We start from the raw sequence: 24,682 nt of genomic DNA, 5'->3' as shown, positions 1-24,682 counted from the left end.
TCAATACAAGAGAAAACATTACAAAATTATTAAGAATAAAGTCATTAATACTATCATAGTTTAATATTTTGTTTAAACTGCATGGAAGGCATTCTAGATTTTTAAAATCTACTTCTTTTCTTGCTCTAAAGCATACTAATACCCATTTTTATTCATTAAAATGTTAATGCATTTCAAAACTTCCACCAATTTTAAATGGGGTAGGGTACCAACTCTAACCTTATTTTGTAGCAGGACTATAAAATGCTAAAATATATATATATATATATATCATTTTATCAGTTGGATTCAACTTACCCTTTCTGTCACAGAAAACTGATGGGTGTCTGCTGAAATTTTATATGTATGTAGTTTTGTTGGCACAACTGTAATAAAATATTGGAACATCTGGTTGTCTAAAACAAAAACAAAATGTGGTTTGTTTTTTTTTTTTTTCATCAATCCAATAGCAACAATACTACTGCCAAATACACCTTCCTTCTGTTAAATACACTTAACTTGAAATTTAATGCTACTTATTAGTGTTTAACAACAACAAACTTAAAAGATCAATGAAAGCAATATACTCATACTTGGTAAACAAGCTCTCAATAAGCATAAAATGTCACATATACACATCTATTAGAAGATGATAAAAAAATGAACTAGTCATTAGATGTCCTTTATGACATTATCATCCTTTTATCAAAAATGTGAAAAATAAAAGTAGCATTTCTTTATAGTACAGAAATTAGTAAGAATAAAGTTATAATAGTATAATCACCACAGGACATTTTCATTTTCTACTAATATCTTAAGATATACAAATAAACCAAAACTGAATTAGCCAGCCTTCAGATATATACAAAGAATTGATACGACAGGAGGAAGACAACAAACCTACTCACTTATGGTCTGAGGTTACTACATAATTCAAAGGATCCTATTTACAGTCTTCAGGCATTTTTAGGTTTAATATAAGTCATAAATATCAGTATATTACCAATTATTAATTAACCTTAAACAGGTAACAGTTCACCTGTTAATGTTCAGTAGTTCTCTGGCCACAGCTTAAATGTTAATTTTCTAGGTCTATATTCTAGAACATGTTAATTTTCTAGGTCTATATAAAATTTAGAATTAGATATATCTATCTGTAGTTAGAATTAGGTAAGTAATAGGGCCTCATTACATTTGACATGAAAACAGATGTACCTCACACCACATAACTATCTATGGAAACTGTGTACAGGAATAAAATACACCAACCTTAAATATATGGTCTGATAAATTTTGACAATTGTATTCGCCCACACGATCACCACCACAGTCAAAATATAAAACATTTTCACCACCTCAAAAAGTTCCTCCATACCCCTTTGCAGTCAATCCTCTCTATCTCCAACCCTAGGCCAACGATTAATCTACCTTCTATCATCACAGATTAGTTCTGCCTATTCTAGAATTTTATATAAATGGAAGTACATAGAATGTACTTTTGTGTGTCTATCTTCTTTTGCTCAACCTTAGTGAATTTTTATTTCCATCAATCCAATTTCTCTTATCTTAGTGTAATTCAGAATAGGGGAGGGAAGGGTAAACAAGATAGGAGGGAGAGGTTAAGTGTAATGGTGTCTTCAAATACTAACATTAAACAAGTTTCTAACAAAATAAAACAAAACCTGTTTCAACTTTAGCACTTATTTCACCTACCACTTGTACCAATATAACTTTCAAAAATATGAACAGTATTTGACTAGTTCTTCTATTATTAGTTTCAACTGAATAGCCTACTATTGCCACAGATAATATTAGGGCAGAAAAGTGTCAACTTTGTCTACCACCAATAGATGGCTTTTAATTGTAGAGGGTCTTCAGTTTCATCCTTTGGGTCATTCTTTGATGTAAGGTGAACTGCTCTATCTATGCTTAGTTTTGAGGTGTTTTACAAATAAACTATTGTGTCATAAACAGAGAGTGAGCTGGAAGTGCTAGGAGAAAAAGGTGTTTAAGTCTTAAATATTAATGAACAAAAGATGAAACTGAGAGTGGCAAGGCAATAACCTATGCTGTACACATGGGTGGGATAATCATTTGGGGGGGAAACATGATGGACAAAGGGAATCTCACCACATGTGAGGAGTGAAGCGCAATGGGTAATAACCAAAAGGGTCAAAGACACATGAAACGAAAAACTAGAAAACATTTACGCTGTGGCCAGAGAACTACTGAAGGCCTTTTGGTCAATGTTAATTCAAGGAAAAGCCATAAATTTGTGAGATGATTTAATGGCCAGGTCGGGGAAAGCTGGGGGGGTGGGGTAGGGAGGGGAAGTGGATGCTGTTGAATGAAATTTTGTTGCAAGCCACAAATTGTTCCAAAGGTGTGGGTCTGTCCGAATTGGTACAGCATTCAAGATCTAAGTACTAAGTAATCCCCTCAAAACTTCTGGGGAGCATCAGGGAGGGAGTGGTTACCTGACACAACAGATTTGTAATGCGGATTTTCTTTTTTCTTTTTGGAAAAAGAAGCCCAATAAAACATATAGTAGTAAGGAGAAGAGTACACCTGCTTTAAAACTTTGAATAACCTACTGACACTGGTGACATTTTATAACGTAACTTAGTCTTTGTGAATTTAGGAACAAGTAAACTCAAAAACAGCCTTTTGAAAATTAATATGTTTATATTTAGAATTGTTTCTGTACAAAAATTTAAAGTCATTTTAGCATCTTGAAACAAAGTATTAACCAACATGTTTTCAAATGATCATCTCCTAAGTAACATCTACTGTATATCTGTATACAAGGAACTACACATAAAGATGAGATTATATACTGAATAAAGCTTATGATTCTCAGAATTTCCAAATTTAGTATACTCAAGTTTCCTTAAGTGACCCATACAAACATAAAATACTTAGGAATGTAACTCAGTATTCCAAGTAAAACATCTTTGATGTATCTGACTACAACATTATGATAAAAGAGTAAAATACTGAAAAGAATATTAATAAATCTATTTTAGCTAATAAAAAATGAAATCCTTAATTACAGTTTTGCAAAGGCTAGAATTCCTAGTAGCACAGGAAGCTTTACATGTCCTTAAAAGGTCATATAGGTGGGGCATGTCACACAGTAGGACTATTTCAGTAGAGGAAAGGCAACCAAAAACCTTCAAGAAATACAAGATAGATTCCTTGTTATAAAATTAAGAAAATAATCCATCCATATTTGGATAAACCTAAATTTTAAATGGAATGGAAGGTTAAAAAGTAATAGAAGGTATCTATGCTATAATGTACTACTTCTGACTGTGTTAATAACTAAGCTATTCTAGAATAACTAACTCTAGGTTTCTGATGTTTGTAAAATTCCCCAAAGAGGTTTCTAAACTGGTAAATATGCATTTTAGAACTTTAAACCTATACAAACAATTCTTCTTATAATGTTGAAACTTTTAGTTCTTATTCTTTCTTTAATGCATATGGAAAAGCAGGTAAGCCCTATTAACATATTTACTTTTCATTTATTTAGAGAGCTTTTAAATTCTGTTTCCTGCTTACTTATTTTTTGGGTTTTTTTTTTTCCTGCTTACTTCTTACTCTAATTTCTTTTGTTCTTATGGCTCATTTTTTAACATATAAATTTTATCCACAAGTAGGAAATTCTCTCTACATACATTTCCACATAAAATTATCAACCAGTTAATCTACTTAAAGATTTACCTATTTGTCATAAGAGGATTATTAAAAATTTGTTAGTATTAAAGTTATAAAGGTAATTGCCTGCATGCAAATTCCCACAGTAATTATTAAATACTTACGATCTACAGCAATTTTTTCAGTTCCATCCAAAGGATTAATAATTCCTGGAACAAGCTCTCCGAAAGACAAATGATCTATTCTGTGAGAAAAGTTGTAAGCTAAGAGGAATAAAATAAAACAAATTAAGTACAGAAATTAAATTATTCAAAACTACATGTTACTTATTGGTTCACATTCTTATCTAATCTCAAATGAAAAGATCTCAAATCTGTAAGTATACTATAGTATTTAAAACTACATTATTTTGAGAAAAATGCATATAATATGTGGAATTAAATGTATAACAGTAAGTACATTCTAACAAAATGCTATATCTCAAATTGTATAATTACATACAAATTAACTTCTACAAAATAGTACATCTAATCCTGATAACCAAAAATATAATAATAATAATAATGTCCTTCCTTGTCCAAATCATTTTTTAGTAATAGGACTGTTAGAACTGGAATGATGTCCATGAGCCAAATAATGAAACTGATCAGATATATTTTTAATGCAAACCATTGCTAAACATGACAAACTGATTTTTTTTATGGAATTTACTACTTGTTTTTGTTCTCTAAAGAAGACTTTATATTTTTTTTTAAGATTTTACTTATTTGAGAAAGAGCGAGAGAATACAAGCAGGGGGAGTGGGAGAGGGAGAAGCAGACTCCCCGCTGAGGCTGAGCAGGGAGCCCAATATGGGGCTCGATCCCAGGACCCCAGGATCATGACCTGAGCCGAAGGCAGATGCTTAACTGACTAAGCCACCCAGGCATCCTCTAAAGAAGACTTTAAAAACTAAGTTTTATGACAATGATTACACAAAACTAACAGGTATATTTTATATGTATGCATGTGTCCCGATGTACAATTACATATTGAAATAAACTTCAAATATATGCTCTTCATTATCCATAAAAATTAGCAGAAATGTGTACAAAGTGATATAAAGCACACCAAGGCTCTGCTCCCTAACCCTACCAACTTCTGAGCTATGAATAAATAGACAGGTAGTTTAAAGATAAGAGAAAATGGACTAGAGTCAATATATTTATTCATTTATTTTCTCCTTTGGATATCCATTTTGACAACAGCCCACTTTGAAAACCCTACCTTACATCTGCACTCAAAACAAAACAAAAAAACCCACACACAACACTTTTTTCAATGACATCTTCATGGAAAAAATTTCAGAAACTGCTTACAGTCATGGTTGACAAGTGCTGCCAAATGTGCATGACCTCGGGGATGTGGAATGGCCCTGAAAAGAGGAAAAAAAGATTAGAGTACTAATACTTAAACATATAACTAATTAAAACCTGAAAGAGGATCTTTCCTAAGTTATATAACTGTCTTAATATAAAATAAAAACATACTTGTCCTATGATCTAAGTAGGTAAGTCTACTCATCTCAGCCATGCATTAAACTGGGGGCTGCCAAACGGTTTCTGTGAAGTTATTTTAGGCTTTGTGGGTCAAGATGCAAAACTGAAGATATTATGCAGTTAGTTACATAAGAAGAGAGAAACATTTTCACAAACTTAATGACATTCAAAATATAAGAGTAATAACTGAGTACTTTTTTTGTAGTTCAGGTATTTTTGCTGGGAGATAACATTTTCCTTAACTAGGGTTTAGAGTCAGTGTTCCCTATTTTCAAAATTGATCACAAAGATTTATCCGTTATGAAGATCTAGAATGAAATTTTACATATTTTATCTTTGAAAATATTAATCCAGGGGCATATCTTTTAACTGAGTATATTCGTTACTTGGATAGAACTCTAGGAGGTTCTCCCCTTGGTATTTCCTTTTGGTGTGTCGTTATATAACACAGATTGATCACTTGCAATTTAAGGCAGAATTTCCTCAAGCGCACAGTTAAATACATTTTGAAGTGTGGAAATTTCCTTTGCACCTGCATCAAGGTCATAAAACACTTCAGGAACTATAGTTTGAGGTTGGAAAATACATACAAATGTAAGAATGGAGATCTTGCTTCTTGTTTTAACTTTTGACAGTCAGGCTGTCCCAGCATGGAAAGCAAGAAGAACCACTTAAAATCATTTGACATTACTTATCACTGAAATAACCTTACCACAATTTAAGTTTCATATATTAACGCTGTTTTTCTTACAATTTTTGGCTAAATTCATTAAGAAACATGATCCAGTCTGCACAAAACTTAACTTCCAAAACTATTCAGTGTTCAATAAAAACAGATGACAGTTTTCTTATTCAGAAAAATTTCCATCTCAGCCCTTAGCTCAAAAAAAAAGGCACAAAAAAAAAAAAACTGGACCACTGCTAAGCTGTCAAGCTGTCGTGTAGTAGGGCAAGTTGGAATATTTAGCTTTTCTTTCTGACAGAAGTTTGTGGAAATGACAATGCTTAAGTCCATGAGAGCAAATGAACTTCACCATCAACATTATCAATAATATGACAGATCCAAATATTTTCTGTGAAGTACTGCCGATGATACTAATGGATAACCACAGGCTTCAAACACCTTACATTTTCACAAGTCTTGAAAATTTATCCACATAAGCCTTTTTTTGCTTCATACCTATTTACCACCAGCAACACACTGATGTTCTCTCAATTTCTTTAAAAATACTTTTGTCTGTAGTTGTTCCACGCAGGCTATCTGATCACTTCAAACTCACCACTGACTCCTCAAAAAAAAAAAAAGACAAAAACAATAAGCAGTATTGGTAACGTCTGCTCACTCAGCAAGAGCTAAGGGAACCCACTATCACCTGCCAGGCTTTTAACTGACTATTGGACAATGCTTTCACTGTCCTCAGCTGCCAGGGCACTTTTCTCACCAAAAAGCTAATTCTCCAAAGCAAATTTATTTTCCCTGGATGCATTTCTTTGGTCGGTGCAAACACACACAATCTCATCAAGCTGCCGCTAAGTGGCTTTCCTTCCTCAGCTAACCAGTGAGTCACGTGTCAACCTACTTCGGCTACAGTCTCAGTTTCATTTTTTATTTTTACAAAGAAATTCTGCCTGTGCTTAGATATTCCCTTTTAAATTTTTTAATTTCCTGAGAGCTAGTAATGTTGTGATGAGTGCTTAGTCTGGTGACATTTACATCTCCTATATCCTTTCAGCACAGCTATGGTGTCCCTGCATAATAAACATGATGTTCTGAAGTCAAATTTGATAAAATAATCCACACTCCACTGTGCCTTAAGAGTACATTGGAAACCTGTATTTCTTTTTCTTTTCTGACAGAGTAATACAAGAAATCAAATGTTGTGGTACAGCAATACACAAGGCATTTGTAATGCTGTCCAGCTGTAACTGTTATAATTTGTTCTAACTTGTAGGGCACCAAGTAGCAGCACAAAGTGATGAGTCATACCCAGTGTCTGTCACAATTGCTCAAATCCTGGTATTGTAGTGCACAAGGAGCCACATGTAAACAAATACACATGACTGTTCCAGTAAAACTTTATTTTTGGACACTGAAATCTGAATTTCATATATTTTTCATGTGTTATGATACATTGTCCCATGTGATTTTCAGTAAAGGAAAGATTGTTTTGAAAACTAGAGGGCTGGGAGGAGGCATTTTGGGTTGTGACAATCACTGGGAAGGAGTCACAATCAGCATTTAGCAGACAGCAGCTAGGGAAGCAAGGCATCCCGCAACAGAGTGACGCTCTCACACACAAAAATGCCACTCTAAGTGGCATTCATGTAGGTGAAAAACCTATGAATAATGATCTGCGTCTAGAACTTAACTCCATTCAGCTACACAAAGTACTTTGTTGTAGTTTCAATATATACTAAATTTTCCTAGGAAATGGGGGGAATATTATACTTTTTTTGGTTTGCAGTATCACAAAGAGTTGTTCCCTATTTCAGAATCAACAGAAATACCATTCATGATATTTGAACGGCCAATACATCTGTTTCATTCAGCAAATGTAATTGATTTATACCTACTGATTCTACGTGTATGTGGCAAGTGTCTGCCTACTCCATTACCTTACTTAAGGTACTCCCGTTCAAACATTTGATTATTGAAATACATATTATTATTACAAGTCGTGTTTTTATTTCTTCTTTATATTACAGTTGAGGGTGATATTGTATCTTAGAGGTAACATGAGATCTTCAAAATGATCAATACTGAACTTGGTAAACATAATACCAAAAATTAGGAGTGGGTTTACAAGATATCCCAGAGATGATAAGGATAAGATACAAACCAAATATTTTTCCATCTGGCCTCTCTCATTCATGGCATGAGTTATCACATGGAGAGAGAAGTGAAACTGGGAATAAAGGCCATAATATAGAGGCTCATGAAATATTAGTCGAAGTTTCCCTCTTTTAGTTTGGGAGTGGGATATTGTTTGTATCCACAAATGCAATAAAATCTTCTAAATTTCTTTGAGCCAACTATTATCTATAGTTGCATGATACCAAGAAATTCTAAGCTATAGAATTGATCCTGGCAATAGCAAGAAAACAAAACACGAATGTTAAGAAGAATGGGACAACAAAAACAAATGTTTGATCTGATCACTGTAAACACTGAATAATTTTGCATAAAAGACTTAAGCTATTTATTTCTATATATAACAAAAAAAATCTCCAGCAATGCTTTTTCCTGCTTTATGGCCTTTCCCTCAGCCTGGATGCCCTTTCTCCTCTCTATATAAAATTCCTAATCATTCACTAGTGTTCAAAGGTTTTCCTCAATGAAGCCTCTGCTGATGTGCAGGGTAAGTCAGGTACCCTATTATATAGTTTCTTATTGGCCATACTTCTCCTATACAACTATAATTAAATAATTATTAGTGTAATTCACTGTTCAAAGTTTGGATTCTCTCACAGAATGTCAGCACCATAAAGGCAAAAACGCTTTTTCTTTTTTTCACCATTTCATCTTTAGTATCTGGCATAGTACATGCCATAGACAAGTTCTCAAAAAATGCCTTTTACAATGAAGAATTGTTTAGCTCTGCAACTCTAGATGGATGGAAGAAAGGAAGGGAATAAGGGAAGCAGGGAGAAAGGGAGAGGTCAGAGAATCTATTTATTTATTCAGAAATTTACCAAGTGTTTATATCCTATGACAATTTCTCTGCTGGGTGTTGCTCATGAGGGTAGGTGGTCTGATATTTTTCCTTAACTTTTACCTACTTTATCTCAGGCACTACAAATTTCTTTTTTTTTTTTTTTTTAATTTATTTGAGAGAGAGAGAGAATGAGAGAGATACCATGAGAAGGGGGAGGGTCAGAGCGAGAAGCAGGCTCCCTGCCGAGCAGAGAGCCTGATGTGGGACCCCGATCATAGGATTCCAGGACCATGACCTGAGCCAAAGGCAGACGCCCAACCAACTGAGCCACCCAGGCATCCTGGCACTACTAATTTCTAACTACATCAAAATACTTGTCTCAAATTAGCCAGTGTTTACATTTTGGTGATGATTATCAAAAGGAAAAACAAAATAAAAATCTAATACCATCCACAACATGAACAAATTAATGAAATGTCTAGGTAAGAGCTTCCTGGCTATTAAAACTTGGCAAGTAGGTTTTCATTCATATCTACCTACAGCTCATTTACTTTATTTATAAACTATAACATAACTGTTTTCCTTTTGTTTTGAAGCAGTTAACCGTCTTCTCCATCCTGAGATCAAAGCCCTGAACACAAATCTCAAAACATCAAAAATATAGATACACAACACTTTAAGCAGCCCTTTAGTAATTACATATTATTTGATTAGCAAAGAATTTACTTTTAAACCAAGCTGCCAACTTGTCTAAAGTATTTTCAGTAAGGGAAAAGAACATACTTGCCCACAGTTATGTGAAAATTCCCTGCTACTTTATTGACATAGAGATGACCATGAATCCTGCAAGCATCTGGAGGCTGTGAGGAATCATCTTCCCTGTTACAACATGAGAGGAAGGATTATTGACAGCACACTCGACAGTCACCATTCTGTGGTGGGAAAATTTTGTAGAAGGGGGAAAAAAAACATTGCTAGAAATATATTTACACCAGTCTAAAATTCCATGGTTCTTCATATCTAACCATAGGATTAAGGCCAATGAGAGTGGAAAGTTTAAAGGAATTCATCCAATAAAAACATATTTTGTCATCTGTTTCTGGCACTTTAGGGGTCAGGGGAAGATGGAAGTAAGAATGAGGGAAGGACAATGACAGTTTCTTCTTAAGCAAATGTAAAACCTCTGTATAGTTTTAAATTTAAATGATCATTTTCGTGATTACAGGATTTCTAAATATCACCTACTCTAACCTATAAAAGAGAAAAAAAGTGAAATAAAAACACAAAATTCCTAACCAAAATTTATACATCCTTATAAAATAATGACAAATGTAATTAATTTGTTCTTAAAACCTAACATAATTTTATATGGAATTTACCATACACACATAAGAGGAAATTAAATGAAAATAATATTATTTGTGATAATCCTGATCAATATCACAGGCTATAAATTTAAGAGTAAAAAGAAATCTTCATCATACAGAATGATTACATTTTCTCTAAGAAATATGAGATTAGAGAATAAACCAATACTAAAACTATGTCATAGTAAATTCATAATAAATAGACGTACATTTAAAAATTACATCTCACCTTGGTGGAAGGGCTGTTGATGCACTCTTAAAAGCACTTTTAAATATCACATCTTGAAGTGAATGTTCTTCTTGCAGTCTACTCTGAATCAGCTGCAGCATTCTAAATACAACATAAATAAGCAATAGTTAGAAATACAGTAAGGTACACAAGAAAGCCAACACTTTTTTTTTTTTTTTAAGATTTTATTTATTTATTTGGCAGAGAGAGACACAGAGAGAGAGGGAACACAAGCAGGGGGAGTGGGAGAGGGAGAAGCAGGCTTCCTGCTGAGCAGGGAGCCCGATGTGGGGCTCAATCCCAGGACCTGGGGACCATGACCTGAGCCAAAGGCAGATGCCCAATGACTGAGCCACCCAGGCACCCCGAAAGCCAACACTTCTTTAAAACTAACAATGGTTAGCTGACTTATTAACCCATACATTTATTATTATAGGTCTTGATTCTAAAATAAAGTACCAAGTTTTCTTTGGTCATTTCCTTAAAAGAAGAAAAAGTGAGGTAGGGTGGCTAAAGGTTTAACAGCTGAGGTCCATAACATGTCTGATTGCACTGATAATGGATGTGCAGAGTCACTAAGAAGGAGTTTCTGCTCACCTGGGTATCTAAACTCATCTTTCATGCATGCATGCAGCTATGACAAAATTCTTACTTTTTATCAGGTATTGAAAAAGTGTTATAGATACAAAGAATAAGACAAGTACAATAGATTTGGTGGACTTAAGTGGGAGATTACTGGGGTATAAACCCATACCACAAGCATTTAATCCTCATTACAAAATAGGCCATCGTGCCATTTAATATCACCTGGTGTCTCCTTTACCAAGAAATCTAAACATTATTCTATGACAAGACCATTCTAAACAAAATATTATACTCTACCTATACTTTTTATTTATTTATTTTTTTTTTTAAAGATTTTTTATTTATTTATTCATGAGAGAGAGAGAGAGGCAGAGGCAGAGGGAGAAGCAGGCTCCCCGCTCTGCGGGGAGCCCGATGCGGGACTCGATCCCAGGACCCTGGGATCATGACCTGAGCTGAAGGCAGACGCTTAACCGACTGAGCCACCCAGGTGTCCCTCTACCTATACTTTTTAAAAAGAATATCAGCATCTTCAGATTTACACATCTAAAGACTTAAAATATTTGGATCTAATGCTAGCAGAAATTATATGTTTCTATTTGTTGTGTGTCTTGTATTTCCAGAGTCCAGTTTTAGTGCTGGGTAGTGGGAAAAGAGGTTGATGACAGCAAACTGTGTGTGTGTGTGTATGTGTATAACTTCTGCCTCAAATATACCAATATCCAAGCTTATATTCCATATATGAAGATATGTAAGAAAAACTCTATGATGGAAAACAGCCATTATTTTAATAGTAAAAACATAATCTCTGCTCCCACTTACTACTAGTCTTGGACACTGAATAAAATTCCAGATGAAAGGAGGCTTCTCACTTTAATATTTCTGTATTAAAGTAATGTATTTCATCTCTGGATGGCTTTCTAGTCTAAGCTCTAGAAGCCCAGAGACACCTAATATTCAGTTCTTTTGTTTAACTACATTTGATTTCAACCTTAATTTAAAAATCTCCCCAAATGGTGAAACTGGAAATTAAAAGAGAAAGGCCTTTGAAAGGTACTTAGGGACTAGAAAGGGAAAAAAAAAAAATGGGTGAAAAAATTTTTTTTGCAATAATCTTAAGTAAAGCCTTTGTAAGCACCAAGACATAGCCTGGAAACCGAAAAGAAAAAAAAGCAGTATATGGGAGCAAGGGTGGGGGAACCACTTATAACAAAGGACTACTCTCTTTAATATACAAAGGATTACTTAAAATTATTTTTTAAAAAAACCCAACAACCAAGCAAAATGGGCATATGGCACGAATAAGCAGTTTCAAAAGAAATACAAACGGGGAAAAAAATCCACAAAGATATGCAACTGATTCATAAGGAAATGCTAATTAAACAAGTGTAATACCATTTTTCACCCACAGAATTGGCAACAATAAGTCTGGTTATACCCACTGTTGGTGAGGTTGTATAGAAACAAGTACTCTCATATAGTTTTGGAGTACAAATGAAGACATTTTGGCATCTTTCAAAACGTCTCTTTTCCCAGTTTTATTGAGATACAATAGACATATACTGTGTAAGTTTAAAGTGTACAACATATGATTTGACATATGTATATATTGCAAAATGATTATCACAATAAGTTAACAACCATCACCTCACATAGTTACAAATTTTTCTTTGTAATAAGAACTTATCAAAATGTTAAATATCCTCTGAAAGAGAAGTTCCATTTCTAGAAACCATACATACACACACACATACACACACACACACACATTCACACCAGTATGTAAGGAATTATGTTCAAGAATTTTCATTGAGCATTGTTTCTAATATTAGAATCTTTTTAATATTAGAATCCTGCCAACAATCTAAATGCCCATTGATAAGGATCTAACTTAATCAACCATAGTTTATCCATAAAATGAATACTCTATGTAGTGAAATGGGAAGCTATCCAAAATACCAGGCTAAGTGGAAAAAAGTAAGTTCTAGAACAAATGTACAGAATGATCCTATTGGTATTAGGAAAAACTAACATAAGCAAATATGCAAATATACAGAAAATTATAAATGAACAGAAAATTTCTAGAAGGTGACACAAGAAATTTAACTCTGGTTATTACTGCTAGTCAGTGGCACTAACAGTAATGATGAAGAGGCTTTTACTTTTAATTTATATCCTTTACTTCATATCCTTTCTATTCAAACTGAACTTTATAAATGATCAGATATTGCTTTATAAATTTTTAAATAGTTAATAAAATTTTAAATAAAAACTAAGATATATTTATGATTCAAAGTGCATCAGAGAAAAGATTATACATGACTTTCTTAAGATCTGATAGTTTTTGAAATTGTAAAGGTTATATTAATTACTATAGTCTGCTAATAATTCATCCCAAAAACTGACCAAAGAAATATGTTAATCTATATGATTAGCATATGATTAGCAAATCTATATGATTTGATTAAATATGTTAATCAAATATGTGAATTTGAATAATTCACAAAAGACAAAATAGAGAAAACATGATCTAGATTTCTATGGACCACAATACTTTGTTAACTTATTACCTCTGCCACTCTTTTTGCTGTGGTGAAAGATCAAATATTGCCTGAAATAAAGGAAAACATAATCACTAGCATGGTCAATTTCTCTTGGCTTTTATATCATAACTTTAAAATTTTTTCTTTAAGCAAGAAAATTTATAGTGTTGGTAGAAACAAGTATTCATGATTTATATTTAATCTTCTGTAAGTAAGCTAAAAAATGTAATATATAATATTCTAACTCAAAACCAATATAAGGAAATTTTACTAATCACAAATATTTTCCAGTTACAGTTATCCACATTTATAGAAATGACTGCAAGCTGGTAATCTGTCTATATACAAAATGGTATTTTAGGGCTTGCGATCATTTAAATGATACATGCATGAAAGTTTAAAAAAAAAAACAGAAAGCTCAACTATAACATCTAAGCATCGAAAGCCCATATTCTTGCCGGGAAAAATACCAGATGAGATCAACATTTTTTTTTAAGCTTTATTTATTTAAGTAATCTCTACACCCCACATGGGGCTCACACTCATGACCCCAAGATCAAGAGTCACATGCTCTTCCAACTGAGCCAGCCAGGCGCCCCAAAATCAACAATTTTTGAAACAAGCTAAACAATGGCACTGTAATTCCCAAATGTACTAATCAATAAGGAGTAATTCAAGAAATTTATCTAAGCACTAGCTTCATCAATTCAGTCAGACGAGATGACTTGTAGAATCAGAAGAAAATATGCAAGCTTTTCATGGTTTGTGGCAATATCCACAATTTAAGTTTGCAATAACAAAGATCACTTTTGATTTTTATAAAGGCAATTCATAACAAAGCATATCGATTCTACTTTTTAAATTTAGCAATCTTAATTATCCTTCCATAATCAGGCCCTAACCTACTATTCTCTCTCTACAAAATCCCCAGTTCTTTAATAAAAGTGGAAGAATCCCTCATTTCATTAAACAGTTCTACCTCTCTGCCTTTGGTAATTTAATTATACCAACCTGGAAACGTCCTCTCCTGTAATTGTGACCCTCATGTATATCTAAATCCTATATACCATATCCTCCAGGTTAAATTGCCCCCATCTTTCTGATTACAGTGAAATTATCTCTGATTACTCCTCCTGCTGATCTTATCTACAGCATGCTTCCCAACCTTTTTTCCACCAGAGCGCACAAGGAAAATGCTAACATCTGTAAAACACACCATAGTGAACAGAGGAGGCTGCATGCGATTGCTTCCCAGTTACCTTGTAAATAAAACTTTTGACAGTGAGGGATAGGATTCTTACTTTGACTTCCCAAAACTGCATAGTGTAGTATACGGCATGGGGGTAAAGGAACTACTGAGTAGCCAACTTCATGCTAGATACTCTGCGACTTAATTTATTTCACTTAGCCTTCAGAACAACCTGTGAGTTTGTTATCATTCTTGCCTTTTTTATACGAGGAAGAAGCTCAATAGGTTCAAAACTTTTTCCAACATCAAAAACCTTAAGAGTCAGTATACAAACCCAGCTCTGTCAGATTCCTCACATTTACACAGTTTTTAAATTCTTCTCTTTAAGTAAAGAAATAGGAATGAAATATAATGGTAAACAGCAAAATAGTAACTCTCACAGCATATTGTATGATCATGATTTGGAAACTAGTAAAGTTATTAGGGCTAAGTTTTTAATATTCAGAGTGCATATTAGGACAGCAAGTTTGAAAACATAAAAACAAGTAAAAAATATCTCAATTTTACATTAATAACTCTTACTTAATATTTTAATATAAATTAGGACAAAGGAATGGAGACTTACCAGAAATATTGTTGAACATTTTAGAAATTACTAATAAAAAGTATACAATTGAATATTTTTAAGTTCCTGTCTGGTCAAGACATAACTTCTAATTATATGACAGTTAAATTTAAATAAAACGTTCCTGTTCCACAAATGACTGGAAGAGATGGCAGAAACTGTTTACAATGGAATAATCAACAATCTTATTACAATTACATAATTCTAACATATTCCTTAGTGCCTAATACCTAACAAGGCACTATACTTCATTTTGTGACACACAGAAGAAAGAATAAAGTTAATGCTTCTCAGGAGCTTAAAATCTACCTAGAGAGACAAGCTCTCCAGAAAAATAGATATAAACAAAACCAGGGACTTAACAAATGTGCAGGAAAAAAAGAGTAGGAATGGGAGACACTCAGAATATGGAGAGAATGCTAAAGAAAAAGAATAAGTAAATTTTAGAGGTGAAGTTCAAGATGATTAAGTTTCCTCATAACCAAATTGTCACAGTGTTCAAAGAAACAAAATGAAGACACAGTCTATATTATTTTTTTTTTTTTTAAAGATTGTATTTATTTTTTTGACAGAGACACAGCAAGAAAGGGAACACAAGCAGAGGGAGTGGGAGAGCAGGAAGCCCGATGCGGGGCTCGATCCCAGGACCCTGGGATCATGACCTGAGCCGAAGGCAGATGCCCAATGACTGAGCCACCCAGGCGCCCCTATATTATCATTTTAAATTGCATCAACATGCCGGAAATTTTCAAGAATTTATGCAAGACTGCATACAAGGGAGACTAAATTGAGAAAAGAGCGCAACACATAATTCATTTCATGGTCCAGAGAAGTCTATGTAGGAAACAAGGAAAATCCGTAACTCAGAGAAAGAGAGGAACAGGTGCTAAGGCAAAGAGACACCTGAGAAAGAGGCAGTCCCCACCCTAGGAGCACTTTCAGGAGTTCAATCAAGTGCCAGAGACCACATGGTGAGGACATTCCACAGCAGTGTTATTCCTAGCTTACATGTGACCTGGACAGTGTTCTAAATTAAGCGAGACTACTGCCACGGCTGGCTGCTAATGAGGACTCACACTGGCTAAAGAAAGGAGGAGTTAGCTTAGTGAAATGTAGCCTGTCAAAACAAGCACAGAAAAGGAAATTTGGAGTGCCCTGGTGAACTATTCTGCCATCGTGGACCCAATACTGACTTCTCCCTTCCTTTTCAAAAAGCACCTGAAGCTCTAATATGACTTAAAAGAAGCACAGTATATCTAAACTTACACCCTTTTCTCCTTTCATCTAGGCCTGAAAAAAAAAAAAAGTGTGTGTGTGTTGGAGAAGGGGGTGGTCAGATAAAAACTGACATAATTCAAGTCTATGTCAACTCTCAATCACTTAATAGGCCACTTATATCTCATCCTAAGGATGAACAATAAATAAATGAATATATAAAAAGATTAACTTGAAAAAAGTGATCAATCTCAGGTATGAGGGCTAATTCTCCTCTATGATACCATTCCTAGAAATAAGAAGAAAGATGTTGTTTTTCTAATTGTTTGTCAATAAAATTTACAGCATAATGACAAAAAAATGGAATGATCTGTGATATATTAAAGATATAAAATAGAATCACTGAATTTTAAACTGTAATGAAGGCACTGAAAAGAAGATTGGTCCTGCTGGATCAAGGTAATCTCTCAGAACTCAGAGGCGAAGTTTGAAATATGCATCTAAAATAAGAATTGATAAGGATACTGAGAACCACTCCATGAAATTCAACGTCATGTGGTAAGAACTTTAAAAAGCAGCAGTAAAGGGATGCCACGGTGGCTCAGTTTGTTAAGCATCCAACTCTTGATTTCAGCTCAGGTCATGATCTCAGGGTAGTGAGACTGAACCCCAAGTTGGGGAGCCTGCTTAAGATTCTCTCTCTCTCCCTCTGCCCCTCCCCCTAATTCTCTCTCTAAAAAATAAATAACAATAATAATAAAACAGAGGTAAAAACATTGCTTTAAACAAATTTAAAGCAAATAAACAAGCAAAAAAAAAAAAAAAAAACACTTTAAAATTCAGATCATTAAGATCAAAACCAAAATACAAAAAAAAAACACAAAAACCAAAAACCAAAAAACCCTACACCCCAAGGTAATCCAAACCTGGATATATGGGATAAATATTTGAATTATAAAAGCAAAAGAGGGCGCCTGGGTGGCTCAGTTGGTTAAGCGACTGCCTTCGGCTCAGGTCATGATCCTGGAGTCCCGGGATCGAGTCCCACATCGGGCTCCCTGCTCGGCGGGGAGTCTGCTTCTCCCTCTGACCCTCCCCCATCTCATGCTCTCTCTCTCATTCTCTCTCTTTCAAATAAATAAATAAAATCTTTAAAAAAAGAAAAAAAGAAAAAAAAGAAAAGCAAAAGAAAAAAGCATTCAAGTAGATAAATATGTTACCTATGAAGGAAAAAATAATTGCATTAGAAGACAATGAAGGAATGTCTATAAAGTTTTGAATGCAAAACACCATAAAGCCAAATTATATCCTGAGCCAAACTTACATGTATGAAGAACAGAACATAGGCAGTCATGCCAGAGTCTATAAAACATAACCCACATATCCACATATTCTTACTGACAAGTCTCAAAAAGTCCTTCCACAAAATGATAAAAAATAAAGAATGGTAGAAAATAAAAGCAATAAAACATAGAATTAAAACTCAATAATTATTCTTAAAATAGTATGAAATGTAATGCAAATGTTAAAATGTCTAATAATTATCTAGATCGAAATTTCTAGATAATAGTTTAAAATGTGATAACATGGTACCTGAATTTGTAAGGTACCTAACCTCATAAAAATTACAGGGAAATCAATTTTTTGAGTGGGAATACAGGAGTTAGGGAGCAAAGAGATTCAGAGTGGCAATAACAAAGTTACCTTCTCTTCAGAAATTTCTACTTAAAAAGTGTGCATCAAAAGGCATAAATATATTTTATTGCTATAAGCTAAAAATAATGTGATAATCAAAACTGACCTAAAGGCTTCCTTTTATTTTTTTCCTATGACACATTCAGCTATCTCTAATCCTCCTCCATCACCTCAGTCTTCACTTTGCAATCTGCTTAAAGAAGGGTTCACAACTGTCAATGATAAAAGAACTCAAGAATGCATGGGTAAACATAAGTACCACAATGCCAGCTGAGCAGAGAGCAACTCTAAGTAGCTGGGAGTTCCCTTCCTTATTCTCTAAAGCTTCTTTAGAGCTAGTTATCACGACTTGTTATCACCTACTCCTGTCATGTGATATTTGCCCCTGTAATGTGATGGTGTTTCCTGACAAATTGGTTCTATCATACACAACTTGTGCTATGAAAACAATAGGAGAATGTCAGAATTTCACTAGCTTTGGGAAATGGAGGTTTGAAGGAGAGAAAAAAAAGTAAATGCATAGAAAATGTCTCCTCTTAGATATTGCTTTATTCTTCCTTATGTTAAGAGAATACAGCTGAAACATTTTTAAAGACTTAAATTTGCTAAAAGTAGAATACAAATAGGACACAGAATTTCCGAATCATTGGAGGAAAAGAAGAACGTTTAATCATTATAGCAACTATAAGAGAAAAGGAAACTATCAGGAAGCATTAACAAAAAACATAAAACATGAATAAGGTTATAAAACAGACTTTAGAGGCTTATCCTAAATGCTAACAATGGTTATTCTCAAGGCTTTGGTATTAGGAATCTTCACAAAGAATACGGGTTACTTTTAAATTAAAAATACACACACACACACACACATATATATATATATTAAAAGCTACAAAACTAAAAGCAAATATCAAAACTGTCTTCAAGAAAACAACATCTCATAGCATATTATTTAAAAGTACATGTCCATTAAACTTACTGGTTCATAAACTAGACCATCTGCAGATGCAACCATTGTTTCTGCTAAATCCAATACATCTGCTCCAACATCTGCATAAAAAAAATAGAAGTTTACATTCTATTTTCGGAGCCAAACTATATATTACATAAACTAACAAACTGAAATGACTAACAGAAAATTCCAATACATAAAATCACTTTCCTATACCAATTATTTGTTCAAACGTTAAAACAGTCGCATTATACAGTTTTGGTGGAAAGTATTCAAAAAATCAGTAATACTTTTTCTGGTTCTTGTTCAGTAAAAAAGGTGACTCAGAATCTCACGGTAAAAAGCATAAACTTCACTCAACTGCAGAGCTTTGCAAAAACTGTCAAGAACCTAATCACAAGTACTAAATTAAATGGCTGCCAAATAAAATATTAAATACAAAAATTTTTAGAAATTAAAAGAAATTTTAAGAGAAAGCCACTGATGACTTTTTAAACAAATCAACAAATAGGAAAAGTTTATTTTGAAAAGGCGAAAATTTTAATGGTATTCAAACATCTAAAATAAGGCAAAAATATGATATATTCAGTAGTAACAAACTCATAGTTTAAATATAAAGTGTTTCTTTACTCTTAAAACCACTACCATAAGGAAAAATAAATGAAAAGGGAAAGAGATTTAAAATTTTTCTGAGATGAAATCTCCCAGAAATTATCTGCTTAAACTATTTTATACTTTAAAAAATTTTAATCTCAATTTAAGAGATATTTTCAGTAATTTAAAAGATATCTTTCATGCAAAAATATCCTCATCTTTGAGAGCAATACTGATTCAAACATTATCTATCTAGCATATTAACATTTTCCCACTTCTACCAGTATAATCAAGGGAAGCCAGAGAAGAAAATAAAAAAGGGTAACACATTATTTAGTTAAAAGACTTGGATCCATATTTTAATATGCAAGACTGCAAGTTAAGGGTGACAAACCAAAACAGTGAAACAGGATATGTTGTAGAGCATGGGTGGGTGTAAAACTGGTAACTCCAAACAAGAAAGAAATAAATGATACATCTAAATTAGAACTCTGACTCATGAAAATTTCCTCCAGTTTTCTTTTAATTATACTAATGTGAAAGTTAAATCTCTTCTCCTCATGGAAAAGAAATTTAAAGAATATAAGCTGGGGAGCAAAACAACTTGCATTATTAAATAACATTACCATAGCATTTTAAGATACCATAAAGGAAAAAATAAAGTTAAAACACCACCAGTGGTCTTACTTTTTACTAACAATTCTTTAAACCATAAACAATACATGGACTCAACAAGTTAAAGGTGTACTTACATTGACACTTCATAGCAACAGTAATATCTATATTGATTCTCAATTTGCTAGGAGACAAAAAGGAAATGTTAGTACCTACCAAGTAATCAAGAAAACATGAGAAATATAAATCAACTGATCTATGAAAACTTGGATTTCAAACAGAATAAAATATGTTGATTAGAACTTGGATAGCATTTCTTACGGCCAAAACAAAGGCACTTTAAAAGTAAAAATTCTATATTTTGCAATTATTCTAAAAGCCTTTCTGATTTCACAAGTTTTCAACACAGTATCCTTTAATTTAATCATGGTAACTCAACAATAACTCCAAGCAACTCAGAAAAGTCTACCTGTTTACATAAACCCTATATAGAATATTCTTTGAAGAACGTAAAATTTTCAAAATCAAGGGTTAGGAATTACAAGTCTTTCTTTTCTATTTATCAGAAATATCGTATCAGGCATTATGCCTAATGCCCTACAATTATTACCTTTTTTATTCTTTTTTTTTTTTTTTTTAAGATTTTATTTATTTGAGACCCAGAGAGAGAGAGAGCCACAAGCAGGGGGGAGAGGCGGAGGAAGAAGCAGACTCCCCACTGAGCAGGGAGCCCAGATGAGGGGCTCTATCTCAGGACCCTGAGATCATGACCCAAGCCAAAGGCAGACGCTTAACTGACTGAGCCACCCAGGCACCCTATCTTTTTTATTCCTTATCATGGACCTATATAAAGTAGATAGCTTTCCAATTTTGCAGATAAGCCAGTGGTGTTCGGAGCAGAGTAAATGCCTGGTTGAAGATCCCATAACCACTGAAGTGGCATATTGGAAACTAAGTCTGAGTGGCTCAGGGTAAAAGCACCAAACTGCCAGGAAAAAAAACCCCTATGATGCTTAAAGTTTTGTGTAGCCTTTTAAAAAGGCTCAGCCAATGCTTTATTTTCAAAGGATCAATTCAAATCAAATTAATTTTCAAATACCAGAATTAAGCACCATGAATAACAGAATGAGTATAACCAATATCAGTCCCATCTTGTGCTTCCAATCAAAACTTTTTCCCTCTAATAATTTTTCTCTGGTTTCAATAGGAACTACAGATTTTTGGAGCTTCATGTCATCTTAAAATTGTCTAGAGTTCAAACTGTACTCCAAATAACTGTGGGGTTTAGGCTTAGGAGATGCTGTAGGAACCAGAGAATGAGGACAAGTGGCCAGGCTTCTGGGCATCCCCACTAGCTTATGAGGTAACCTATGTAATACTTCATTTGAAAAAAAGCAACAAGTGATTCATTGGTGCTAAAAACAACAAATTCTTTGAAAACTACTAGTATCCAGAATAATACTCATATTACAGATGAAGAAACTGAGGCCCAAAAGAAGTCAGTTGTGTGATTTGCCCAAAGTTACATAGCAATTTACCAATATTAACTTACTTAATTCTCATTAACCCCATGAGGAAGATACTATAACTATTATCCCCATTTTATGAAAAAGGAGACTGAAGTACATGCAAACATAGATTTAGTAACTTCCCTAAAGTCACATAGCTAGTAAACGGCAGAAATGGAATTGAAATTGGGAAGTAAAGTACACCCCCCCCCCACCTAGTGCAATCTTAACATTATAAACCTGTAATCTCCAATCATTAAAAAATCCAAATACAAATAAATTAAGTATATATTTTCAAAGGGTTAAAAGTGATGTTATTTATAGTAAAACTGTATTTAGATAAAATTTATAAAAATCTAGTTATAAGCATATACAATGTAGCTTTAGACACTTTATTTTCCAGCACACACAAGTAAGATATTTCAAAATCTACAGAGTAAACAGTTTCAAAACATTAAACAATTTCTACCATTTCAGCATCTAAAAAAATATATATATATTATGTTCTCCTAACCTTTTTATACAAGTGCATATTAATCAAGAAGATCTCTCTTTTAGAATTTAACCAATATTGAAATGATTCTAAAATGTTTCACCTAATGCATGCAATTAAGGAAAATTTTTCAGGACTACTTCTTCAGAACTAAAATAAACCAAGTATAAAAGGTTAGAAAAATTTTTTAAAAGGATATGTTAACTTTAAAACAATTTGAATCCAAAGATATTTCAAGAAGAAAAAAGAAGTTACCTAGAAAAATCCTTATCTACTTCATATTCATACTTCATCCATGTATCTTGATATACTGAAAATTCCATTATGGTTAATAAAGCCATTGTGGTAAATGCTATTAGAGAAACTGAGAAACAAAACAAAAAACCAGAATTATTTTTAAAAAGTAAACAGGAAACTATTTTAAGTGAGATTAAAATTAGCAAAGAAAGCCCTTATATGATTGCCATATGAATGGATACTATAAAAGGTTTTTCTTAAAATGTTCATTATAGATTTCTTTCTAAAACAGCTCAAAAATGAAGATTTAATGAGCACAAACATGAACACAAACATTTCTACTAGTGAGAAGCATTTTATCTCATCAATATTAAGGGTATCTCACTAAATAGATCTGCCAAATTTTACAAGACACAAAATTTTTCCTTTCTTATATATAGCACTGCCATAGATATGATAAATGATGAAAGTAAGCATAAGTCTTACACTACAAATTTGAAAGCAGTCTCCTCATAATTAAAAACACATCCACACCTGTAGCCAATCTATAAAAAAACTAGACTAATTCTTAGCTCCTGAGAAGCCATGACAATCTGTGTACCAGAAACTCAAATAACATCTCCAAATCTCTAATAAAATTCTCATCTACTTTGGAATCTCCTAAATATATCACCTCATTTATAAAAGCAAGAAAATATCTGACAAAAAGAAAAGAACTATCTTATACTGTGACAAAATATACTTAAAATGGATTGTGCAAGAAGAACTTGCATTTTTTCATTAAAAAAACAATCACAGATTAGAAATAGCAAGCAACTTAACTACACATTTTACCAAATGAAATGTCAATCTTATGTGAAATATTTTATTAGCTCTTCATGGGGAAAGAAATAATAGTAAATACTGTCATAGTCGCATATTTTTCTTATATATTTCATATTTATTTAATGAACACTTCTTTTTGTACCAGGTACTGCATTAAGCATTTTTTAAATATTAATTTACTTAATTTTAGAGTAACCCTACCAGGTAAATATTGATATTATCCCCATTTCATGGAAGAAGAAACTAAAGCATAGATGGATTAAGTAACTTTCTTAAGGTCAAGTAGTTAGGAAGAGGTAGAGGTGGGATTTAAATCCAGACGGTCTGGTTCCAGAGTCTAAGCTCTTAACTACTACCTCATGCTGCCTCTCTCCAGTAATATGAAACTAAGAATTTCTATTATAATATCTAAATTGATTTATTCTTAATCAAAATAGGACTGAAGCAGTTCAAGTTCATTAAATAACTTCTTCCAAGTTCAATTCTATTTATATACAATTATACATAACTCAAGAGCACCAAAGCAGTAAAACTGGATTAATTTGTTCAGCAATGTTTTAATAAATGCTGCTAAATGCATAGACTGCACTGGGTTTAGATGCCAAAGAAAATATACATGACAATAAAATTAGGGCAAACAGTGTGACATAAAGACAGACCAGTCACAAAGTTATTGTGCAATTCATTGATGAGTTCTTCTTCATGACTACATTTCTGTATGTTGTTGACTGGCTCCCTAAGAAGCTGCACTTGAAGGAGTTTTAACTGGAACTGATACTCACCTGTACCCCCACTGGCTGACGTCTCTACATAGCTCTCAGGAACCTTTGGAAAAGCATCCAGCTCTTTCACCAAACTTAAGGTTTTTTTTCCGATTCAGTCGCCTCATCTTCAGGAAAACCTTCTTCTTTCATATAGTCATGCTAAGGAATAAATAATGACTAACTGAATACTCTAAAAAAGATACAAAGGTTTCTTTTAATTTTAGATAACTGACAAATGTTCTTGGAACAACTTAACATTTTCATTCCTCCTTGAGAAAAAAGCTTAATGCTTGTAACGCACCTCTCCTTTCTCCATCCCACTCTGACAAAACATACTAATGAAAGGCAATTTACACACACAAACACATTAAACAGCAAAAAAGTGAAAAGCAATTCACATTCATAATATTTAA

At 33.2% G+C, this 24,682-nt stretch overlaps 1 protein-coding gene across 1 annotated transcript in view; it reads right to left on the bottom strand.

The window, feature by feature from the left end:
* Positions 1–24,394, bottom strand: part of ERGIC2 (ERGIC and golgi 2) — a 28,811-nt gene extending 4,417 nt beyond the window's left edge. Inside the window, 11 exon segments of the mRNA XM_021690764.2 lie at positions 298–395; positions 3,804–3,902; positions 4,998–5,053; positions 9,617–9,712; positions 10,430–10,531; positions 13,585–13,625; positions 19,261–19,331; positions 20,580–20,626; positions 22,699–22,807; positions 24,288–24,375; positions 24,377–24,394. Coding sequence (XP_021546439.1) covers positions 298–395; positions 3,804–3,902; positions 4,998–5,053; positions 9,617–9,712; positions 10,430–10,531; positions 13,585–13,625; positions 19,261–19,331; positions 20,580–20,626; positions 22,699–22,807; positions 24,288–24,375; positions 24,377–24,394 — 825 coding nt within the window.
* Between the last annotated feature and the right edge of the window lie 288 nt (positions 24,395–24,682).

Source organism: Neomonachus schauinslandi, chromosome 5, assembly GCF_002201575.2.
Source record: "Neomonachus schauinslandi chromosome 5, ASM220157v2, whole genome shotgun sequence".
NCBI lineage: Eukaryota > Metazoa > Chordata > Mammalia > Carnivora > Phocidae > Neomonachus > Neomonachus schauinslandi.
This window is presented reverse-complemented; position numbering and strand designations above follow the sequence as displayed.